This window comes from Solanum dulcamara, chromosome 11, assembly GCF_947179165.1.
Source record: "Solanum dulcamara chromosome 11, daSolDulc1.2, whole genome shotgun sequence".
Classification (NCBI taxonomy): Eukaryota; Viridiplantae; Streptophyta; class Magnoliopsida; order Solanales; family Solanaceae; genus Solanum; species Solanum dulcamara.
In genome coordinates this window covers 58,116,121-58,141,774 of record NC_077247.1, presented here as the reverse complement: position 1 = coordinate 58,141,774, position 25,654 = coordinate 58,116,121, and the positions used below count along the sequence as shown (strand labels likewise).

The 25,654-nt window shown below is 33.2% G+C and overlaps 2 protein-coding genes across 3 annotated transcripts; both read left to right on the top strand.

Moving 5' to 3' along the window:
- The first annotated feature begins 14,305 nt into the window (after nucleotides 1-14,305).
- LOC129874100 (CDPK-related kinase 5) lies at nucleotides 14,306-19,806 on the top strand. Its single transcript, XM_055949327.1, has 11 exons — nucleotides 14,306-15,105; nucleotides 16,629-16,759; nucleotides 17,005-17,046; nucleotides 17,181-17,289; nucleotides 17,684-17,762; nucleotides 17,904-18,200; nucleotides 18,284-18,396; nucleotides 18,569-18,676; nucleotides 18,759-18,821; nucleotides 18,912-19,079; nucleotides 19,235-19,806. The coding sequence occupies exons 1-11, from the start codon at nucleotides 14,518-14,520 to the stop codon at nucleotides 19,373-19,375; spliced, it is 1,839 nt and encodes a 612-aa protein (XP_055805302.1). The 5' UTR covers nucleotides 14,306-14,517; the 3' UTR covers nucleotides 19,376-19,806.
- A 505-nt stretch (nucleotides 19,807-20,311) lies between these two features.
- LOC129873962 (zinc finger CCCH domain-containing protein 62) lies at nucleotides 20,312-24,947 on the top strand. Of its 2 annotated transcripts, none has more exons than XM_055949162.1 (9): nucleotides 20,312-20,570; nucleotides 20,688-20,815; nucleotides 21,903-22,053; nucleotides 23,102-23,163; nucleotides 23,277-23,328; nucleotides 23,420-23,525; nucleotides 23,759-23,857; nucleotides 23,942-24,074; nucleotides 24,173-24,947. In XM_055949162.1, exons 1-9 carry the CDS (start codon nucleotides 20,416-20,418, stop codon nucleotides 24,715-24,717), a joined length of 1,431 nt encoding a protein of 476 aa, XP_055805137.1. In that variant the 5' UTR covers nucleotides 20,312-20,415; the 3' UTR covers nucleotides 24,718-24,947. The 2 variants fall into 2 exon arrangements, with proteins under 2 accessions (XP_055805137.1, XP_055805138.1); XM_055949163.1 differs by having other exon boundaries at nucleotides 20,313-20,570; nucleotides 21,903-22,041.
- The last annotated feature ends 707 nt before the right edge of the window (nucleotides 24,948-25,654 follow it).

The window sequence follows — 25,654 nt, the reverse complement described above, 5'->3', positions numbered from 1 at the left end:
TTAGTTTATCATTGTTAATGATCTTTCTCCCTATTACTTCCAAACTGTTGAAATCTTGATAGTTGCACCCTCCTTTATCGATTGCAATATTTGCTAAGTAGTCTGCTAGTTGATTTCCTTCCCTAAGAATGTGCTGGAATGTATGTTGTTTGTCCTGTAAGAATGTTTTGATTTCTGTCACTATCTTTGTGATTATCCAGGGACATGACCATTTTCCTTCTAAAATCTTGTATAATAGCATAGAGTCTGTTTGATTGATTATAGTATTGTGTTGTTCCTGCCTGCTATGTTTACATGCTTCTAGAATCGTCTTCGCCTCTGCTACAGTCTTAGTGGTGTTTTCAATAATAGCTCCTTCTACATACAGTAAATCCCCTTTTTCATTCCTCAAACAAAAGGCATAAGAGTTTATACCTGGATTTCCCCTCGAAGCCCCATCTATATTGTATTTTAGCCAGCCTACCGGTGGGAAATGCCACAATACTCTTGTTGCCTTCATCTTGGGACTGTAACCTTCCAATTCTTTAATCATATCTGGCCAATAACTAGGACATTTCATATTAGGCTTCCTCATTTGTATCGTCATGAAAATGTTCCTGGTAATATTATGAATGACTCTCTGAATTGATGTCTTCTTTTCCTCATGCTTCATTTTATTCCTCCTTCTTCAAAGTTCTCATATTATAAAGCTAGGAATAGCTCTATAGTATGGTCTCGTTTCTTTTTTAATATCTGTCTCCCACCATAGCATTATCACTTTTCTCAAGTCCAGTCCTTCAATGTTAAAATCTGCAAAAGAACAAAAATAGGACCAAGTCTTGTTAGCTAAAAAAGATCTCAGAAACACATGAGCAAGTGTCTCATGAGTAGGTTTTTCACAACACCAGCACCTAGATGGGCCTTCCAGTCCCCATATTCTCACTCTGTCATCTACAGGTAGTTTGAATTTCCATAATCTCCACATTGTAAATGCCACTTTAAAAGGAATGTATTTTGTCCAGATACACTTATAAATTTTGTTTTCTCCTTCTTTATGCCTTATATACTGCCAAACTGATTTCACAGAAAAGGTTCCTTTATTGTCCATCATCCATACTGGCTTATCTGACTTAATCATTTGTCCAGAAGGTTGAATATTATGACTGATATGCTCTACTAGCTCCTGTGCCAGTATATCATTCAAAATTTCTATGTCCCATTTTCCCTTCTTTACTAATTCATCAACTCTTTTGTAATTGTTTTCTCATTCATAATCTTCTCCTGTAATGGTATACAAGTTTCCCATTCTCATCCAGTTATCATGCCACACTGATGTTGATCCCTTTCTTAGTAGCCAAAAGATTTGATGCTCAATAAGATCTCTGGCCTATAGCATTTTCTTCCACACTTGTGATCCTTCATTTCCTATTCTCCACACCATTTCATTTGCATGCTCCTTTCGACAATACTTATTCCTCATATACTTACTCCATAGTGATGGCTTTGTTCGAAAAGTCCACCATAGTTTGCAAAATAGGGTCATCGATACATCTTCCATTAGTCTGAATCCTAGTCCCCATTCCTTCTCTGGCAAGTATAAATTGTTCCACTTTGACCAATTTCTTCCTCTCCCTCCAACACAGCTGCTCCAAAAAAATTATGTCATCATTTTTTGAGCTTGATTCAGTATATTCGTGGGAGAATTCATGACTGACAGGAAATAAATAAGAGTGCTTTGGAGCACATATTTTATTAGAATAGCTCTTTCTCCATAGTATAGTAGTTATCCTTTCCATGCCTGAATTTTAGAACTAATTCTTTATAAAATCTGCTGATAATATGCTTTCTACTTTCTTTTATAGAATATGGGGCATCCCAAGTAAGTAAAAGGGAATTCCCTTCTTAGGATTCTTGTTGCTACCTCAGTTATCACTGCTTCTCCTCTTGCTACAGAATGATGCATGTAAATAACACTCTTCTCCTTGTTTATCTCTTCAAAATATTTATAATCATGTGCATTGTTCTCACTTCTGTCTTGCACATTATAATCATATCATCTGCAAATGCTAAATGATTCACTTTGATACTACCTCTTGGTATTTCAAACCTCTTAGTTGATGATGATTCAATTAATGATCAAACGAAGCCTTAGCCATCGACGCTTTCTCCTTTCTTTTGTTTTTATTTTTTGGTTTTTTTTAATATCATTTGTTTGTTCCTTCTCTAGACTATAAACTGTTGGGATATATACTATTAACCATGGAATATATAGTATTAACCATGAGTTTAGATATAATATTTATTATAGAATAATTATTTATTCAATTTTAATAAAAGTTTAAATAGATCATATATTCGTTTATGTGTCTATTTTACTTATATAGTAGATGATTTAGTGTATAGAGTTTTAGCTTATACACAGAGGATTAAATCATCAGTTTTTATAAGTATAAACTATTTTTATTCACAGTTTAAGATAGAAATTGGACAAGTCATCGGTATGATTGTAGCACAGGATTATATATAATTTATCTAGATTATGAGAGCGGTGTATTTCCAACTTCTTGTGCTAGTGCATTTTGTAATGTATTGAACGGGACCGAGTAGAGATATTTATTTTAGACTGACTGACAAAAACACATTCTTTAAACTATTAAATGTACTTATATTCTCAAATTCTAATATAACTATTATGATCTGTATATGTTAATTATCATTTTGATTTATTAAAATGTGACATTTTGAGATTGGTCAATATGCATGATAGATTGGATGATAATAATAAATATTGGTGAAATAATAAGTTAGTTGATGAAATTTATGTCATGATAAAGAGATTGATAATATGACTTTTGAGAAGCTTATAAGTTTTCATTGTATCAAATCTTGCAAGTGGATTTATGAATTCGACACATGAAATAAGTTAAGTAGTGCTTTAAAGGAAATTAATCTTTAAGTTAAATTCGCCAGTAACTTAATTTATTGATTAGTACCTGTAATCTTAACATGGAGAATTACATAAGTGTTTAATTAGAAATTTTGAAATATAAATAGAGGAGTACAATTACGAATTTCTAGTGGAATGATTTGTAATTTATTATTGTAAGAATAATTTAAATTAATTATTTGAAATTATTTCCATAATAGGAAGCCTCAATAATTAATTATGTGCTCTCTACAGAGCTCATATTTAACTCGAACTCAGAATCTTATTTTTAAGGGAAAAGGAAGAATAATGTGTGGTTTTCTTTTTCTTTTTGGACTGGGAAGAAATCTCTATAAGTAGAGATTCGTCTAACCTAGAAAAAAGAAGAAGTTTTCTATACGATACTTGCCCACCCAAGTATTGAGAGAGTTTGGCTGTGAACTTGGGATCACTGTAGAAGACTGCAGAACTGTAGTCTAACTTGTGGATTCACTTGAAGATATCTGTTCACGCTTCAAGAGGTATTTATCGAATTAAATTTCAGAAAGTTTATGTGTTCTAGCATGCTTGTATGTGCTCTAACATAAACATATGTGTTATCTATTACTCATGTAAGCAATATAGATTTTGGTATGCTTCCGTTGTGCATATAGTTTTTCTAACCTAAACTGTAGTAGCCACGTTGTTAAGTCTTAATAAGGGTTTATAGATTATTATAAAATTTAGCCAAAACTTTAAACATAGCCATATTTGCTTCTCTTATTATGTGCTTCTTCTATGTCGCTATGAACTCCTGAGCTATTACTAATATTTGAGTACATAGCAAGAGGATCCATACTTCTTGAGTTCAACCCAATACTATTACTCACAGTATTCATTCCTACACTGTTAGAGCTAGTGACAATAGCCCTCTGACTTTCATCTCCTACTATCAAGGCATATACATAATTGATAGTTGGCAAAGGATCCATCATTAGAATTTGACTCTTAGGTTGTTGATATGACTCATTTAAGCTCATTAAGAAATGATAGAGTTTTTGTCTATTCATGTGAGCTACAAAACCTTTGGACTTTTCACATTTACAACAAGGATATGGAACCAAACTTTAAACTCATCCCACAGGGTTTTAAGCCTGATGTAATAAGCAAAAACTGAAGTTGTACCCTGCTACAGATATACAATATCTTTGTGTAGATAATAGGTTTGAGATCCATCTCTCCTATCAAATCTCTCTTTCAAATCATTCCAAACATCCAGTGCACTAGATGCAAATGCAATACCACTCAATAAACTCTTAGAAATTGAATTCATCAACCAAGTTAGAACAATTGCATTCACTCTTTTCCACTGTCCCCATAGTTGTTCACCATACAACTCTTTCCTGCATGAACCATCAACTAATCCAAACTTATTTCTTTCTAGTAAGGCTAGTTTAATCGATCGATTCCACAAGGTATAGTTCTCAATTCCAAGCAATTGAAACGAGATAAGACTAACTCCACTTACATCAGTAGGACTAAGGAAAAGAGGGTGATTATAGTCGATACCTTGGCTTGACATAGAATTGCAATTTAGAGATACCGAACCAGTAACTTATCCATTGTTAGGCATCTCCCCTGCTACATCTCCAATTGCCATGGCTGAATCTTCACAAATCAATCGCGAAAGTAACTCCTCTGCTGTTGAAGGTAGATTCAACCTCTTTGATCATCTACTCAAATTTTTTGGAGTATAACTAAATCGATGAATCAATTACTTGATTCTCTGATCCTTTAATCAAATTGCTTTTCACAGTAATCACTGTGATAGCTCTGGTACCATGAAGGTAAATGCAGTAAAACAGAAACAGTAAAATGAAGAAGAAGAGTAAACTATTCTTAGAGAACTTTCATCCTTCATTGAATGAATGAGTTAACTTGTACAAGAGAAGAGATGTTGCATATATAGCTCTTCCTTCTTAGTTAGTAACTAATTCTTTCTAACTAACTAACTGAAGGTTGTTACAAGTTATTATAACTAACTACCATAACTGACCATTCTACCCTCACACTCTAACTAACTCTTAATAACATCTTCATATCACAACATAAATAAGAAAGGGAAATATTTAGAGAGATAGGGGAAATTAAGAGAGAATGAGAAATCCATATATTATGATGTTTATTTTCTGATTTTTGGATTATGTAATGCTAAATTTACTAGCCCAAAATGTGTGAAATGACTTATTTATGCCAATTTCTTAAAGAAAATTTTACATAAATGAATATTTTTATATTAATAATTATTATTTTAGGATATTTTTTTTAATTATGATCTATAGTATATTTATCTTAATTAATCACTAAAATCACTCCATTACCCTTTTCTCTCTCTCGCTGGGTCACTCTCTTCTTTTTCTTTTCTTTTTTCCATTTCTTCTATCTTTCTCTTTCTCTTTCTCCCACTTTTAATTATCCTAATTTAAAACTAATTTAAATAATATCGAAATGTTTGAAATTCACACATAATACTTATCATATATTTGTATTAAAATATTTTATGTATATATTTACCACATTTTAATTATAATATATTGAATTCAAAATCTATTATAGTTATTTTTTATTTTTTTCTCTTATTAACGAAATATGTTATTATATTAAAAATATTTTAGTGATATATGCAGCACGTGCATTGATACATGCCTATAATATGTATAATATATTGAATTCAAAATGCATTACAATTCAAATTCAATATTATACATTTTTATGAATTCGATTGTTGTTATTTCAACACATATAATACATTTCTAACAACATAAATTAATTTGAATAGTACTAAAATTTTTGAAATTCACACAATACATTTATATTTAAAATGTTTTAGTTATATATTTACCACGTGCATTGAAACATGCCTATAATATGTATAATATATTGAATTAAAAAATATTTTATAATTATTTTTAATTTTTTCTCTTATTAACGGTTCTAAAATATATTATTGTATTAAAAGTGTTTTAGTTATATATTTACCACGTGCATGCCTATAATATATTATATTGAATTCAAAATATATTATAATTATTTTTTATTTTTTACTCTTATTAATGGAATATATTATTGTATTAAAAATATTTTAGTTATATATTCAGCGCGTACATTGAAACATGCATATAATATGTATAATATATTGAATTCAAAATGTATTATAATTATTGTTTCTATTTATTTTCTTTATTGTGTTAGAAATGTATTATATATGTATTTACATGAAATTTTTTTATCTAACTTAATAAGTAGTAAACACATAATTTTCGTAATATCTAATCTAAAATTAAAATAATTAATTATTATCTTTAAAAAGAGAAAGATAAAGAGAGAGAGAGAAACTGAAAAAAAAAAAAAAGAGAAGAAGGAAAGAAGCGGATGGGGGAAGAGATGGAGAAAGGAAAATACAACGGACAAAAGAAGAAAAAAAAGGATATATATTATTTAAGAAAATGTCTCTTTCTTAAAACATGACTAAAATATGTTAATTTGGTGTGTTGGTACACTGTGCCAATTTGTCTGTAACTTTTAAGAGAAAATTACATGCCAATATTTTTAGGTCATTTAATTTTATAAATATATAAAATATAATATGTAATATATACTTTGGCAATTTTTAATAAAGTAGATGATCGAGTGGTAACTTTTAAACACGAGACTGACTCAAAAAAGGGCCCTAAAATCTGCTAGCCATTTCCACTTAAAAAGTGTTAACTGCTAACAAGTACAAGAAGGCCTGGTTGAGACTCCTATAGCCTTAGCCCAAACAAGTTTTCGATCCATTTCCCTGTTACATTAGATTGAACCACGAGTATTAGTGAAGTATAAAATGGAGTGTCAAAGGCCGAAGCTAACAACACATTCTTATGTTTCTCCGCCACTCTTAAAGCGAGATGGAGCCCCTGAATTTTCAATCTTCACATCAAATCAAGCTTGGGCTTCATCCCTTGCAATGAAAGATTCAAATTCTTGGTTGTATTATTCATCAGTTGTTCGATTTGATTTTTGGTTTTCTAATGACGAACCCAAACTGAATTTATAGATTCGTTCTTCCTCTTTTCACAGTAATTTGTTTCTCTATTTTTTCGGTTTTGTTTTATAGTTTGGAAGACTAAAACCGCACCTAAAATCTCTTCCAGTCATCTATCATGGAATGCAAGGGTAATAATGTTGATTTGGAGTGGGAGTTTTTGATCATTGGATTCGATTTTGTTAGTTGAACTTTTCTCGGTTTTGGTTACAAACACCAACTTTTTCTAGTTCGGTTTGATTCTTCATTTTTTCATTAGCCTACATTGTGAACATTCTATTTTTCTTTTTTTCCTTTAGGATGGATGTGCATACTATACTGGAAGTGTTGATTGAATTCTTAGCTTGAGGTATTATTGATCAGTCGATTCAATTTGGAATTTTTACATAGCTTCTTTTATTCATAATTCCTCATTTCATTTCTAGACGATACACCTAAACAGAACACTCTAATTTTGTACACTTCGGTTCGATTTGGATTTTCCTCTTCTTTGATAATTTCCATTCGGTTTTAAGGAAAAATCAAACCCGAGTTTATTAAATATCATTGTGGTCCGGTTTGTTTTTTCCTCTTCTCAAACTGAAGCAAATAATTTCGGTTCGGTTTAATTTTTCCTCTTCTCAAACCGAAGCAGATAATTTCAGTTCGGTTCCGTTTCAAGGAGAAATCAAAACCGAGTTCTTAAATATGATAACTGTGGTTTGGTATTAAAACCGAGTTCTTAAATATGATGAATGTGGTTCGGTTCTGTTTTCCTCGTCTCAAACCAGAGCAGATTTCGGTTCGGTTTCAAGGAGAAATCAAAACCGAGTTTGATAACTGCGATTGATTTGGTTTTTCCTCTTCTCAAACCGAAACAGATAATTTGCGATTCGGTTTTAAGGAAAAATCAAAACCGAGTTCTAACTGTGGTTCAGTTCGGTTTTTCCTCTCCTCAAACTGACAGATAATTTCGGTTCGATTTGGGTTTTCCTCAGATTCCGGTTCGTTTAACGAGAAATGATAACCGAGTTTGTTAACTGCGGTTTTCCTCTTCTCAAACATTTGGTGTTGTTTCTTGCTTTCTGAGATATGGAAACATATTCATATCTTTAGTTGCTCTAGTTTACATCATCAGTCTCCAATCTAACCTCCAATAATGTTTCTATGACTCATAAAGGTATAAAAATGAAGCTATCTTAATTTCTTTTCTCTTTGTTGGCTCTTACAATATTTCTAACACTTTGAAAGCTAATTCTACGGTCGTCTGCTAGTTCTAATGCCTGATCGAGTTATGAGAACAGAAAACAATGTATTTAATCCCAGATTCAAGCCTTAAAGATTTAAAGTGGTAAACATCTAAAACTGTATTCAAGCTTTAAGCTTTTGTACCTATATATTTCAGGAGATCTAAATTTCACGCACCAAATTTAGTTGCTGCTAACTCTTTTCGTCACTTTTATCCTTCTTTAGTCACTTTAGCATTATAAAGTTTTATGATGAACTGAAAACTCTCATAATGATATACCGTATATATTCACTTAAAAGCAAACAACAAGCAAGGGAACAGAACTTTTATGAAAAATGCCAGTGCAAATATCAAGAATGGTAAGTAAAAAATTGAAAAATCAGGGAAATTGACTGACTTGGGTTTGTTAGTTTTCTAACAGAAGTGGGCATTTCGCACATAGTCGTACTAACGGTCCGTTTTGTCACATGAGAGATTGAAATCATAATACGAAGAACATATGAGATGGAATTGAAGTTTTGTTTGGGAATATAATTTGAATTTTTAAGTTGCCTTTTTTGCTCATAAATCATAACTTGTGAAAATGATCAAAATTACCTCAATTCTTTATACAATCTTATCAAATAATCAAAAGTTCATAATAAAAGTATAATGCAATATCACAAAGATATTTTTAAAAAATTACAACATTTATTGGTCGAACTTTAAATATCATTATGTTCATATTCCGTGAATATTTTATCACTCCTTTGATATTCTAGCAAAAAATAATGTAGACTTAAAATGGTATTATATTTTTGCAAAATATAAACTTGTGGGTCAACTATTGTATTTGAAAAATGTGAAATCATGATATGAAATTCACAAATCAAATTATTTGGAGAATTTTGGATTTCATCTCAAATCATGAAATGAAAACCATATGTCCAAACGCTGATTCCATCTCACGAAATAAAATCACATGTTTAAACGCCTGCTTAATAAATGTGTTCAAATTTTGCAAACTTAAACTACCAACTTTGTTCAAGATTATATTTGGAGGACAGAATTAAATCTACCCCCAAAAATAAAGAATAATTTTGGCTAAAAACACTTGGAAGGACCTATTATCATGGTAATATCCCAGTTGCCCTGATATAGTTGCAATGAGAAAAGTAATGACATTGACATTTGTATGATGTGAAGAGCTAAAGAGTATGAGATGGCGGGGCACACTAGTTGTTTCTCTTTTTACTTGCATTTGAGATATGGGACATGGAGTGGAGGACATCATTGCTGTCCTCCTCGATGGAATTCATTCATGTAATTGCTTTGGTCAACGCTCACTTTTAAGGAGAAATTAAATTATATATTATACTACTACCTTTTTAGCAAATTAAGAAAAATTTATTAGATGTTTTCCATATTATTTTTATCATTAAATAACTGTCTAACAAAGTATTACTAATCAAATTATAATTAATAAAATAAATTTAATAAAATAAATTCATAATAACTATTTCTTCAGAGCGTCAAAGTAAAATAAATAGACCGGAGGATTATATAAGCTAATAATGAATCCTTATGGGAAAGTGCGTTCATTCTATCTATCGAGGTCCATCATCCGACTGGATGATTAAAGAAAAGTTGCAAAGATTTTACTTTAATTTGTACAAGTGATTAAAGAGATATTCAGTATATTCACAAACGATGAGCTTGGCAAGATGAACTACAGGAACCAAATTATCTATATACATTCCGTTTTTTAAATATCAAATGCCGCTCTCCAATTAATATTCCTTAAAAAAAAATTGACCTAATGACTGATTATTAGTAAATTTATATATGCTTTAATCACCATCGCAAAGTTTCTTTTTTCCTATACTAAGATGTACATGCATACTTATGGAAGAAAAAATAAAGAAATTGTAATGCATGCTTTCCAGAAAAAGAAAAAGACAAGGAAAAAGAGATTCTTAAGAAGAAAAAGAAAAACAAAGCCAATGAAACTGAGAAAAAGTAAGGAAAAAGGACAAAGAAAATCTCCCAGCACCACTTTGCCATATCATAAACAGCACATGAGGTTTCAAATAGGGAGCTAGCAGCAATATATGTGTTAAGTACTCCATCTCTTAATTAATTTCCATATTAAGGTTTAATAAGGTTGTCTTACCCCTCTCCTTTTTGGTCCTATATATCAATAAAAAATCCTCTCTCAATTAATTAACAAGTGTTTTCTTAAATAATTGAGATAAAGCACTTTGATGTAAGTCAGGCTTGTTTGGTATGAGAGATAATGGATAATTAATATTAAAATTAATTTTAGGATGAGTTTATTTCATATTTGGTTGGATAAAATTATAAAATTATTTATTTCGAAATTATAATGTTATTTTTTTTTATCTACATTCACAGTGAAATAACAATTATGAAATAATTAATTTCCTAACCGAACAAGCTATTTGTGTCGGGAGTTCTGACTAAAAAGATGTGGAGATAAATTAGTCCCACTATTTTAGGGGAAAAGATAAGTCGGCCACCAACTTAATCAAAATAAAAATTTATATATGAAATTATCTATTCCATCTAGAAATTGTGGAATTATAATTTGAATAATCTTATTTTGTATGAAATGACAATCTCTTATTGTAAACTTAGTCTGAGTACTTATTACAAATTCATAATTTGAATATCATATGTTTGAGTTTGGAAATCTAAAGCATTTTATTTTAATTTATTGGATTCGATCTTTATTAAGTAATAGCTTACCTATTAAATGGTTTTTTTTAATAAGCATACTATTGAATTTTGGATAAATTCATAAGGTTGTACCTACAATATCCTCCCTTTGTTGTCAAAAGGTTAATGAAGTTAATAAAGTTAAGTACTCGCTAATAAAATTTTAACGAGTTAAGATGAATGCGTCATCTTTGTTAAATATATGACTTTATGTTCAATTTTATATTTATATTCTTATTTACAATAATATGTTTTGGAGAAAGTACGTACTCGGCCGGCAATAACAGTTTCATCATTCATGACAAACAAATTATAATTAGTACAATAACTAGTTAAGCACGTACGTATTAGTGATGAAAAAAAGTCTGTCAATTTAGTCCACAGCTAATTGCCACCTCAGGGGATGATTAAAAATGAGATGATGATAATTAATTATAATATAATATTAATGATGACGACAACAAGATAATTATGTCAAAAAATAAAATATATTTGAGCAGAAAGTTGTTTTTGATTCAAATGCTTAGCTAAGAGGGAAATGAGATTTCAATCCATTTCTAAATTTCTGTTAGAAAAAAAGAACTCAAATTAATTATGGCGAAGGAGCAATTCTGATTTGTTATTGGTATTTGGTAAATGAAATTCAAACACAGAGAAGTTAAATTTGAAAGAGCTTGTAAATTCCAAGAAATTCAAAAGGCCATAGCATTGAAAACGAGGAGTAGAAAGGATTTTGAAAACTTGCAAGGGTGTGGATTCTTTTGCTGCTTAATGACAAAACAGAAGAATTCTCCCTATAATATTCCACATCTTTGGTTTTACCCAAATACTAACAGACAAAATTTTAAACACAAAATCGTAGGTTAGTTTTGTCGCAATCTTATCTCACGTTTCTTGTCTTTTCTCTAATGCAATAAACCAACCTAATACACAATCCAGTTGGTTTGAGCAAGGAATTTTCCAAATAAAAGACTCAAATTTAGCATTCAAACAATGATCTAGTGGTCGATGAAATTGTTAAGAACTCTAAAATCTTATATTCAAAATTTAATGGAGATAAAAAATACTAGTTGATTCTTTTCATCTGTCATAGTTTTGATGTACAGAGTTACCTAGGATCTGTTATTGGTGGGTGGTGGCAAATATCTCATAGAATTTTCCAAATAAAAGACTCAAATTTAACATCCAAAGATGTGGTCTAGTGGTCAATGAAATTGTTGAAAACTCTAAAATCTCAGATTCAAAATTTAATGGAGACAAAAAATACTAGTTGATTTTTTTCATCTGTCATAATTTTGATGTATAGAGTTACCTAGGACCTGTTATTGGTGGGTGGTGGCAAATATCTCGTAGAATTTTTTAAATAAAAGACTCAAATTTAGCATCCAAAGATGTGGTCTAGTGGTTAATGAAATTGTTGAAAACTCTAAAATCTCAGATTCAAAATTTAATAGAGACAAAAAATACTAGTTGATTCTTTTCATCTGTCATAATTTTGATGTACAGAGTTACCTAGTACCTGTTATTGGTGGGTGGTGACAAATATCTCATGGAATTAGTCGAGGTGCGCGAAAGCTAATCCGAACACCACGATCATCAAAACAAAAATCTCGAATTTGATTTTTTTTTCTCTCTCTCTATATTGATTGAATTCATTGCACATAATTTGTTTAATACAATTTGCCTTATGTAATTTACGATCTATTACATCAGAGTGAAAATTTACCCTAAATTTCTCTAGGGTATTATGTGAATTATTATAGTGGAGTGAGATTTATTCCGTTGGATCCCTTGTTAAAAATAAATAAAAAAGTATTACACGTACGAGCCATGACTTGCTAAGTTATGATTAATAAATCCTTATTTATCCATTAGAAAAACCTATTATCATTTATTTATTTTTTGATTTTTCATTCGATGTCTGGAGTTCGTGGATCTTTGATTAAATTCGAATCGCACATTGCAGGGTCCGAACCCATTAGAGAGTGACGCTCCAAACAGAATTTTTCCATACCCAAAGCTCGAACCCCAGACCTCTGATTAATGGTGAAGCAGTCCCACCGTGATAAAACCTATTATCACTCGCTACTAACTAACTAAACAAGTTTGATTTTTCTTTTAAAATATTCAAGTTTCTATGATTGAAACCCATCATAATATCGACACGTGGAGGTCAACAAGATGTTTTGGATAGTTCCAATATAAGCAATCTTTTTTTTTTCTTCCTGTGGAGTATTATTTTCTGGACGACAATGCTTTAATCATTAATTTTGTCACTGTTAATAGCTTTCGTCATTTTAAACAACCAATCATATGACTAGTTTTACGTTCAACGTTTTGTTAGTTAAACCAATTCTAACAGTGAATAGGATTTTTCTTGTATTGAATAGAATAAATTGTCTATACCTCCACGTTCAAATAAACTTCTAACATTTAATAAATTTAGAATTTGTATTAATCGAAAGTGTAATATATATACATACACGATACTTATGTAATTAATTATCACTGATAGCACAAGATATGAATACATGAAAGGGTCGCTTGATTTACTGACAAAATTATGAAAGGATTGTTTGGTTCATGGACCAAATTATTCTAAAGTTATAGGATTATAATTTTGAAACTAATTTATCCCATTTTTAAGCAAGATAAAATAATATTATCAACCAATTATAATATTAATCTAATCTCAATTCTTTTTTTTTAATGACCATGGTGTCCGAACCAGCTTTAGTGTATTTCGTCTAGCTTTATGGGATAGTTGTAACCTCCCACCAACAACAAATATTAGAATTTTCAACCACTTTATTGACTACTAGATCAAATCCTTGAATACAAATTTACTCTCAAATTTATTCCCCAAATATTCACCTTACAATGCATATTAAACAATTTCAAACTATCTCCGAGAAATGTTCTCCTATAACCAAACGTAAGGTATTGAGAGCTCGAGTTTTCAATTGCAGTCAATATTCATTTTATCTATGTCAAAAAAATATTAATTTTTACCTTCAAACTCGACACATTATGTGATCTCAAATAAAGAGATAAGTATTTTTTTTCTTAATAAATCGTTATTGAATAATTATACACTCACCTCATATAATCTCATCTTCTTAATATGGAAAGACGACCACAAAGGAAAGATGAAGCTTCTAGATGTTGATTTGTAACTTAACAAAAAAAAGAAGAAGTTATATTTGTTAGAAATAGTCAAATTACTAAACATATTGAAGTCTTCTACACCACAGATACAAATAAAACTTTTGTTTTCAAATTTCAATTACTTTTAATTTTTTTAGAGGATTTATGGACTTGGTGTTTTTTTTAATAAAAAAGCTATATATATATAAAAAGATTACTGGCAACTTATTTTCAGACAAAAAAGTGAACATCTCGTCGTTTCCTTTTTATCGCCATCTGCAGTGTGCAGATCCATCTTCTTCATCTCTCTTCAACAAAAATTCAAACTTCAAACTAAACAAATTTCCACTTATTTATACTTCTAATTTAGTTTTCATGCAATTTTCTCAACTTTGAGAGCTAACTGATCTTTTTTTGCCTTAATTTGTTCTTCAAGTACATTGCGTTGTTTCCCCCATGGGTGCTTGCACTTCTAAACCCTCAAATTATTCCGGCGACAACATTACTGTCGCCGCCAACGGAGCTACACTTACGGTGAAATCTACTCCCAACAATAATGAGGACGACAGCAGCCATCAGCAAGAAAGGACGAAAAAGGACGAACCTGATGTGGGTAAAAAATCACCTTTTTTCCCTTTCTACAGTCCCAGTCCGGCGCATTATTTGTTCTCCAAGAAATCTCCGTTGAGATCTCCGGCGAATGCCAGCTCTAATTCTACTCCCCGGAGGTTTTTTAAACGGCCATTTCCTCCGCCTTCTCCAGCGAAACACATCCGTGCTGTGTTGGCCCGGCGACACGGCACTGTGAAACCGAACGAGTCTGCAATCCCCGAAGTAAATGAAACGGAGGCTGGCGGCGGCGGTGGAGGAGGCGGAGGCGCGGGGCTTGATAAGAGTTTTGGATTTTCAAAAAATTTTGGGAACAAGTATGAGCTGGGAGAGGAAGTTGGAAGAGGGCATTTTGGATATACTTGTAAAGCTAAGTTCAAGAAGGGTGAAGTCAAAGGACAAGAAGTTGCTGTAAAAGTCATCCCCAAATCAAAGGTTTGGCATTTTGTGATACTCTCAATTCTCTTTCAAGTTTGATTCAACTGCTATGATCTATCATCTATGTAGTCAAAGTTAGTTGGATTTTTCTCCTTTTTACTACTCGAGTAATAGTGGTCAGATCTACACTACAGATTGTAGTCTTTGACTTTGTATCTTTCTATTTTCAAAAAATGTCTTTTTTGTATCACTTAATATTTTTTGTTTTCCAAATGGATCCATCATCTACTGTTTCCTTAGGTGGTATAGTTGATGATTTAAGTTCAAAGCTTAATTTTCCTGGCAGTTAAATTTAAAGGCTGTGAAGTGATGGAATGAGGAAGCTTTTTGCAGCTGCTGTTGCAGTGGCATACTTTATGGTGTTTGTGATTATGTTTGTTATGCTGGCGACTGTTTCAAGGAAGCTATTTAATCTTTGCGGTGCACTAAAGTCTGATTTTTTCCTGAACTGTTTTTAGAGTCTGAAAATTATCTGTTAAATTGTCCATAAGATGTACTGAGTTGGCATTAACTGTGATTGATAGAGTATCGACATTATAATTGGGTGCGATGAAAAGGGGATGAACAGCTTAAGGTACTAAGGGAAGTCAAGGAAGAGGGGTGATGTTATTGTCCCTTTTCTTTTTCCATTGATCATTGATGTCCAGAAGTTACAATTTGAGTTTAGGAATCCCCAACTTTCGACATGATCATTGAGTTGAGACTACTAGTACTTGTCCTACCCAAAGAATTCACAAACTTTACAAAAGCTGATTCAAGTGGGTTCATATATGATGTCGGATAGCTTGATTTGTTTGTTTCTTCCTGAAGGGAATGGTAAGTTCCATCTGACGTTCATGTTGCTTATTTGGTTTAGAAGTAAGATAGAAAAGGAACAAAATCTAGACTAGAGTAGCTTTTCCTTTTTTAAAAGTAAATGGAGAGATGGAATTAAATGTGTTCTGTTTGCCTTCTAGTTATACAAGTAACATGAGAAGGAGAAGGATTTACTTCAATAAGTTAGGCAACAGCACTCCCTCCCACAACCCCCTCCCCTTCCTCTCCAAAATCATACATTTTGTTGAGTTTATGGGATCTTAAGGTCTGCGCACATCCTACCCTCCCCAGACTCCACTTGTGGGATTACACTGGGTATGTTGTTGTCGTCGTTGTTACAGCAGCAAAATCTTCTTGAATAAAGTTATCAGTTGCTCAGTCTGTCTAGTCAAGGCAGCTGACAGTTTGTGGATGGACATTTTTATCTTATCTGTAGTTGGAAAGTCTGTCTAGGTGTGCTAATGAGAGCTTGCGATATATTTGGCATGTGCTTCTCTCCTCTCCCCCCTCCAAATTTTGGTGGAATTTATAACTGTTCAGTTAGCTGCTTTCTGGTGTTTCTAGCTTGATCTTTCTATTTTGCTTGAGTATCCTAATGTAAGTTGATGTATGCCTATTGTGTTCGGAATGTGCATCAGTGGTTTTTTTTAATTCTCTTTTGGTGTTTTATCTGAAATATGTGATCATGTTTTTTCCTTTTCCAGATGACTACTGCAATAGCCATTGAGGATGTGAGAAGAGAGGTGAAGATATTAAGAGCTTTGACAGGACATAGCAATTTAGTAAAATTTTATGATTCATATGAAGACCACACCAATGTCTACATAGTCATGGAGTAAGCTTCGTCACTCAACTCCCATCACATTTTCATTTGCAATGGGATTCAGTCTCAAACTTAGCTTGAGAGAATACTTTATTGGTTATCAACCAGAGTTTCAAGTAGCATGACAGTTTGTTTATTTTCTCAGTAAACATATGTGTTTGATTATCATATTTTGCTCTTATCAGGAGCTTGATCTGCTAATTTCCTCATAACAGCGCTCTTTTGAAATGCTGCTGATTAATCTCGTTAAATTTCAGGCTGTGTGAAGGAGGTGAGCTTTTGGATAGAATACTCTCGAGGTAGTGCTTGATCTTTCCTATGTCTCAATATTTTTGTATTTGAACCTTGTGTTTTATTTGATGGTGTATCTTTTTTCATGGAATCAAGAATTCGTGATAAGGGGGTGCTAAGTAGTAATGTTCTTGTCCTGCAGAGGTGGAAAGTACTCAGAAGATGATGCAAAGGCTGTAATGATACAAATACTGAAAGTTGTTGCATTTTGCCACCTTCAAGGTGTGGTGCACCGGGATCTTAAGCCAGAGGTGGGAGGACTAAAATTCTCACTCCATGATTGCTTTGAGCGAACAACATTTCATCATATCTAGTTATTTTACCCTGTGTAGAAGAGAGGAAATATTTTGTTGCAAAGCCTTTTTCTTTACTGGATCTTTGATTATGTTAATATTCCAAATGCAATGATTTTTCTTTCAGTTTCAAGTTGCGTAGATTTATTATTCATCAGGCAGACTTAATGTTTGTTTCATCTAGTATTAAAGTTTAGGAACTTCTTTATTTAGCCTAGAAGTGACAGAGAAGCTCAAATATTCAGCCATGGCTGAATCCATCACTTGTTAGAGAATCTATGCCATCTGTTTTAATAAGCCTTCCTCTCTATCAGACTCTTCGTTGTCTAATTTTAGCTTTCTGATTGACCAGAACTTCTTATTCACGTCTAAGGAGGAAAATGCACAACTTAAAGCAATAGACTTTGGACTGTCTGATTTTGTGAAGCCAGGTTAGTCCAGTACTGCATCTCTGTAACCACTCCCCACCCCACCCCACCCACCCCAAAAAAAGGAGAGTAAAAAAAAAAAACTTTCATAAAATTTGAGAAACTCACCAAATTGTTTACGTGCCTTGCTCAACTGTTTTGCAGATGAAAGACTTAATGATATTGTTGGTAGTGCATATTATGTCGCTCCCGAGGTTCTACATAGATCTTATAGTACAGAGGCTGATGTTTGGAGTATAGGTGTCATAGCATATATCCTATTGTGTGGAAGCCGTCCTTTTTGGGCTCGAACAGAATCTGGGATATTTAGGTCTGTCCTCAAAGCTGATCCAACTTTTGAAGAACAGCCTTGGCCTACATTATCTTCTGAGGCGAAAGATTTTGTGAAACGTCTATTGAATAAAGATCCCCGGAAAAGAATGACTGCAGCTCAGGCTTTGGGTGAGTTTCTTGAATTATGTTGGAAAAGGAGATCTTTTTGTTCTTTAAATTTCTCCAAACTGCTGAACAACTTACTGTCTCAGGTCATCCATGGATAAAGAATAGTAACAACATAGAGGTGCCTTTGGATATTTTGATATTCAAATTAATGAAGGCTTACATGCGGTCCTCTGCTCTTAGGAAAGCTGCACTACGGGTGTGTATGATGCTACTGTGAACAGTTTTTCTGTTCCCATTTTATCTTCCGAGTCCAATACTACATGTCGAGTAATAAAATCTCTGATTAGTACCTTGTAGTATTTGCTGATATTTCTTACTTATCTTTTGCATTGGGCTTCATTGCCTTGTCACGTCTACAATTTTTGCAGGCTTTGTCAAAGACATTGACAGTAGATGAGCTATTCTATTTGAAGGAGCAGTTTTCACTGCTACAACCAACCAAAAATGGAACCATAAGCTTCGACAACGTTAAAACGGTTTGTCTTTTGCAAAAAAGAACGATTTAATAGTCTCTTGTAGTATCTTTCATCTTTTTGCTGATCTTCATGATTTTACCAGGCCCTGATGAAACATGCAACAGATGCAATGAAGGAAGCTCGCATCCATGATTTTCTTGCATCGGTAGATTTTGAGATCCTATTGTCTTCAAATGTTTAACTGGTGTTGCCATTGTTAAGGGTTTAATAAATTTTCCATGTTCTTGTCATGCAGCTTAATGCGCTACAGTACAGGAGGATGGATTTTGAGGAATTTTGTGCTGCTGCATTAAGTGTTCATCAGCTTGAGGCTCTTGACCGGTGGGAACAACATGCACGTTGTGCCTATGAGATCTTTGAGAAAGAAGGCAATAGGGCCATTATGATAGAAGAATTAGCTTCGGTAATCATGTTTGTGTTCATTTTTTGTTCTGAATATTGATTGCCATGTCTTAGTCTCTTTACATAACGGGTCTCGTTTTTCCTCTTCGGGAGAGAGGAATGTGCAAGCAATTGGGGAAGGAAACTAACTGAATGTATTTTAAATTGGTGGTCCAGGAACTTGGTCTTAGCCCTTCGGTTCCTGTCCATGCTGTTCTACATGACTGGCTCAGGCACACTGACGGAAAGCTCAGTTTTCTTGGTTTTGCAAAGTTGTTGCATGGAGTGTCTAGCCGTTCAATTACAAAAGTTCAATAATTCAAGCTCCACTGAATCAGAAAACTTCAATGATTCTTTTGGTTTGTCCACATTCTCGTTCTGAATGCATTGTTTGGCAGACAAATGAGCTAGCAGGGAAGAAATGATAAAGATCAACTTATGTCCCTCGTTCTGGTGCTTCACAGATCTCATTATTTTCTCAGGGGCTAATATTAGATTCCAGTGAACAACTTTCCAGGAGAGGATGAGAGGTTTGGCAGCCGTGTGTTATCAGAGCAGTGGCATCCCTGCATATAGAGTTTCTTACTGTAAAGCTGTAGTTAGTTTATGTTTGATTGCAGGTGAGAGTACTTCTCAGCTGGTCACACACTAGATGTTTCAACCTGTTGGACATGCACTGATGTCTACTATTGCCTTGTATAATGTTGTCTACATGTCTTTCTAGTTTAGAAGTTCCACCAGTTTCTTTTCTTGCTTCTCAACTATATCTTGGAGTATATGTGACTCGAAATGACCTATCCTCGCAAGAGTCATCAACTCAACTATGGAATACTAGGTGGTTTTTTTCCATATGCCTAAATTTTAACTGATTGTTACCTTGTGCCTGTACTAGGGAGAGAAAGCAATTACCTTTTCTCGAATTTTATTTTAAGTAGGGAGGATATTGAAAAATTGGTCGACAAACATACAAGTTGGATAAATCCATCATATGCTGATGGAAGTTTGAACGTCATAATATCCTAACACCTCCATCCCTAAATAATGTTTCATTGAAACTTAAGTAACTTGATCTTGACAAAAGATAAATCAAATTCAATTTTAAAAAAATTATTGAGCGTTAAATTGTTAAGATTACCCTTTATTTGACGTGATTTCTAACCATTTTGAATTATTTCACGAGAAATTAGCTACGGAAAGTTAAATAGAATCAACCCATCTCGAAATATTTTTTAAAAAAACTATCTTGATTTTATTACACAGCTTTCTTCTTAAAAAATCGCGTTCGTGAATAATGGACCTTATAATTGGGGCATTTTGAATGAAATGGGTACTCTGCTCAAATAATAGTCTCATTGAGAATGGCGAATAGGAGTAGAGCAAAACGCAGTGTCATTGAGATTTCCTCTTCTTCCGAACAAGGAAATGGCGATGATGAAGAAGAAGAAGGAGGAAGTTCAGAAGAATCAGAACCATTATCAGAATCGGATGACGATTTTGACTCCTCCGCCTCAAGGTATTCTTTCCGATATTACGCCTCAATTCCAAACTGATTGTTCTGGGCTGTTTGAATGATTTTATATTCATATCTATTGTAAATTTAATGATGATCAATTTTGGGTGATTCGGCCAGCAAGAGCGAGAGCGAGAGCGACGGTGATTCCGAAGATGAGGAGGAGTCTTTTTCTTCCGGGTCTCTAGAGGATATCCAAGAGGAAGGTGAGGATTCGGGAAGCGATAGAGTCCTTCGCCTTCTCCAAGGTATGGGGATTTTCTGCTCTTATGCTTCTGGAAATGTATGGATAAACTAAAGAAAACTAAGTTGCACTGTTACTACAATAAAATGTTAGCATTAATTAGTTTAACAATTTGGGGAAAATTGATTAACTCTTCAACTAAATCCCTATGTTTATTGTCAGTTGCTTTTTGCTCAATTGGGTTAAATGTTGGGGAAAAAGGTCATGTGTTGTTTTTTTGACTCTATACCCCATCAAGGAAAGTGCATAGCCATCATAACTAGTACCTATGATGTTGATATGGCAACTGGCAAGTTTTAAACGTTGAAGTACATATTGATTTGCCGAAAACCAACCCGAGCTGTCAATTTTGTTAGATGTACAAGTTAGAATATGGCATTGGTGACTGACCATGGACCTAGTCTTTGCACCTAGTGCATGAGTTACAAATCAGCAAGTTGATAAGCCAAAGAAAGGGCTGAGTCTTTGAGAGCTACTAAAAAGGTTTGTTGGGGTTAGCAGCGACAACTATCTGGGCTGATCACCCATTTATAAAGGGGACCTTTTTGTCCATGAATTTGGCACAAATGCGTGATCATGCTTTCTTCTTGTTAGGTGTTTTGCCAGCATGACCTGGAAAGGGTTATTCTGGTGAGGCAACACCTGTGTTATTGGAGCCAGCCGCCAGTTGAGCAGGAATAATTTTTTTATATGGAATTCCAGTTGATACTAGTTCTCCACACGAGCTCTTGTGGACATGGAAAGGAAGGGTGCAAAGGATCCTATGTCCTGACACTGGCGAGGATAGAACTAGTAAAAATGAGACGTGAAGAAAATTTACCCATTATTCAATGGACAATTTGGGGTATTATCAATATAATGTAACTGTGGATCCTGACATTTATACACGATGGACTTCTATATTTTTCAAAGGGGTTCATAACTTGATCTCTTTTCAAGGTGGAGGAGTAGGCAAATGCATAATGATTTTCCAATTATTAGCAAATTTTGTTATATTTCGACTCTAATAATTTCAAACAGAATAAATTGGCTAGTTATGGTCTTTCAAATATATGAATATATCAACATATAACCTTTTGTGTGTTATATAGGTGGTGAAGAATTGAGGAAGCTAAGGGCAGGATTGGGGAAGCTGACATTGACGGACTATAAAGCATATTTGCGATTGAATGGGTTGAGGTTATCAGGTACGAAAGAAGAATGTATACAGAGGATCATAGAGCACTGGAGGTATGTTTTAGTGTAAGATGTAAACCTCATTGTTGTTTTTTTGTTTATTTTTTGTTTCCTGTTATGTTTTTTTTAATGGTGCAAGGATTGATCTCATTAATAGCTAGAGTTGCAAGGATTCAGATTGCTGATTATGAGCAGCCAGCTTTAGATTGCATACAAATATTTGAGAAAAAGGGATACAAGTTAGCAAATTACTGGTGCATATAGTTAAGCAAATTCAAAACCCTGGTTTGTCTCATTAGTGAGACCTAGAAGTGCTCCATGATCTTGTTCCTACTTCATCATTCTAAATTTGCAACTGAAAGCAAAAGTTTCATTCTATGTGCTACAATTAATTTCTGAATCATTCTGAAGATTCAACCAAATAAATTAATTTCTCCCCTTGAGCATTTTAACCTTTTCAGATATTTGCACTATAATTTTGTTAAGATATTATCTTGAGAATATGCTACACTTATTTTTGTACTTACTAAAGCTGAAGTTTCACACTTGTGTTCATGGTTGTTTTTTTATCTCTTTGGTCCTCCTTTACTCTCCGAATATTACCCTCACATTACCAGTATGTGGGTATAAATGGCTTTTCTCTTTTTGATGTCATACACTTTATTGTCGGCTGTGATGCTGAATATGCCAATACATCTGATCTTTAGGCTTCTTTGTTTTGACTTTATGTTCTTTTAGTTCCAGGCACATTTCCACAGTGACTCTGGAATCATAAACTTCATTCTTCTATTGACACCTCAAATCAATGTGCTAAAAAATTGCATATAGAGAGATATTGATTCATTTTTGTTACTTCCAATAGCTTATTGTCCTGCGAGCTTGGTCCTTTCACTCGATAAAAACAAGTAAAAGAAGGCAGCATAAGTGATTGAAGTTCCACCACGCTTCATTAATTTTTCATGGTTTGAGGATAAATATTATAACAATTTTGACTTGATATTGGATTAATTGCAAATATGATTAATTTTTGAACTGTATTGTTCCTTTTCCCAGTAGTCTTTTATTCTTTTCCTTCTTTGCTAATGGAAATCCCTATTGCTTGATTTGTACACAGGCTGAAAGATGGAAATGGTCAAAGACAGTATCCCAGATCATCTTTTACCATAGACTGTACCGGTAGTTAATATTTGGCACCATGACACCTCCGAATCTCTCACTGTTTCCTCCATGCTTCTTGTATTTTCCCTTTTGAATCTTATGAGTATTTAGCCTGGTGATTCTATGTGCAGGTGATGTATGTAAAGGTGATGTTGTATTATTCACACAGAGAGTGTACAAAAAGTATTCACCTAATTGATTCTCCTGTTTATTTCACATTTTGTCAGTGTAGAGTGGTCATTGCATTCTGGATTAACCATGTCGTGTTTTGAAGTTTTGACAAGATGACAAGGGGTGGAGAACAATTAGGGAAGAGAACCATCACTGGTAGGATTGTGAAGGAGAGTTATGGCGCTGCCAAACAGCAGCATACCTTTACGGTAAGGCTCAAGAGAAAGTTTTGTGCACACAGAGATGTCTGATTATAAGGGTAGAAATCTATTCTGAGTGAGACTGAGAGTTTGTGGATATAAGCTTGCAACTTTGGACATCCACTTGTAGTGCTTGAACACCTAGCAGTCTAGCACTATCATTCTTCTAATAACCCTTTTGTGCAATTTCATATGCAAAGTTTTTCTAAATACGTCTCCATCTACTTTTTGTGATTAACAAGGTTGAGGTGCTATGGAGCCAAGGGGTTAAACAATTACCTCCACTTTTTCCGTTGCTCCTGAAGGGACGAAACCTTTATAAATTGAAGACTTTCAGACAGGTGAACCTGCAGCTATTCTGGAGTACCTTTATTTTTTATCAGATATTTCTATCATTTTAACTGTATTTGGTGCTGGTTTATCAGAGATGGAAGGATGAAGAGGAAAGACTAGAAGTGCTTGCAGAGAAGCACAAACGTGGAGAAGAAGCAAGATTTATTAGAGCAACAAGAAAATCAAAATCAATAAAGCCGACAAAAGCATCCTCTAAAAACAAAGGTGCCTTTTACGAAAATTAAATTGACGCATCACCAGTTTTTCACTCGATACACACTAAAACTTTATGTTTACTCAGATGTAGTTTTTGGTACATGTAGGTAACAAGCGCCAGAAACTTGATCATCATAGGAAGCCAAGCGAAATGATGCGGACAAGCAATGTGAAACATAAGTATTCTATTGATGAACGTGGGAAAGCAATGGCGGGAAGCAAAAGAACGAAAAACCATCAGCGAAAGCCTCATCTACCAGGAAGATTGAATTTTGCAGAGTCCAGAAACAGTAGACCCCCTATGAGGAATCCAAACTTTGTACCTGCCATTAGGGAGATCTCATTGCAGTTCAATTATCCTTCAGTAAATAATTTCGGTCATTTTGAATCAGATTCTTTCAGACAAAGAGTACCATATTCCCATTCATCTAACTGGGGCTCAGCACCAAGATCACATTTAAGCTCTTACTCCTCTCATACTTTGCCTGCTCCAGAACATCAACAATATGGTCATGGAAGTTATCCAAGTTCTTCATACACTAGGTATGTATCTCAGCCTAGTAATTATCCTCATTCCCCTGCCATGGTGGGTACTCATAGATCATCTGGCTCAATCCCATTTGTAAACTATGAACGTAGATGGAACTCTTAGCTTTTTGTCTTTCTCTTGCTCTGGCTTGTGCTCTGCACATAGCAGCAGCAAGGGGTTTACATAAACAAAATAGTGTAAGGGGTCTTAAACTGACATTTGGAACATTGCCTTGTAGTAAATGTCGAATTCCAAATATCTGTACAGCAATTTGAAGAAGTGTTTTGTCTTTAATTGGTATACTAAAATTCTGTTCTTTTTTGGTATTCAAGAGTTAACCATTGAATCCTGTTCATCTATTCCTGTTTAATATTTTAGCTGAGCTTCTCTTATTTGCTTAGAGGTGAAAATCATATTCCCGTTCAATTTTATATAAAATCAAGGGGAAACTAGCCCATATATACTCCTGTCGTTATTGAAATGACGCATATATATCCCCACCGTTGCAAATTAAAAATAGCTCACATATACCCTTTTCATAAGCAAGTGAAAAAATTAATTTTTTGATTTTTCATTTTAAAAAAATTCATGTATGGGTATATATCTTTTTTGAGAAAGTAAAAAAATAAAAAATTAAAATTTATATACTCATACATGTAAAAAAAAAAAAATAGCAAAGTTTAGGGGTATATATAATCTTTTTCCCACATAATTTTTTTTTTTGACTTCTTTAATTATTATTATTTGAGTTTCTAATTCTTAATTTATTTTTATTTTTTCATTCTTTGGTGTAAATATAAGAGAAATAAAAAAAGTATGAATGGAAAAAATAAGAAAAAAATTTAAAACTATTTTGCAGCTATATTTTAATTTAAAACAATTTTTTTTGATGCTATATTGTAATTTAGTTTTTATATCTATAAAAAAAATTGGGGCATGTATAATAAATTTTACAATAAAAGTAGTGAGAAAAATAAAGTTGACCATCTAAATAATAAATTCAAATTAGCCGTTGAATCAAAAACATTATGTGTGAGAAAGATCAAATATACCCCTATAT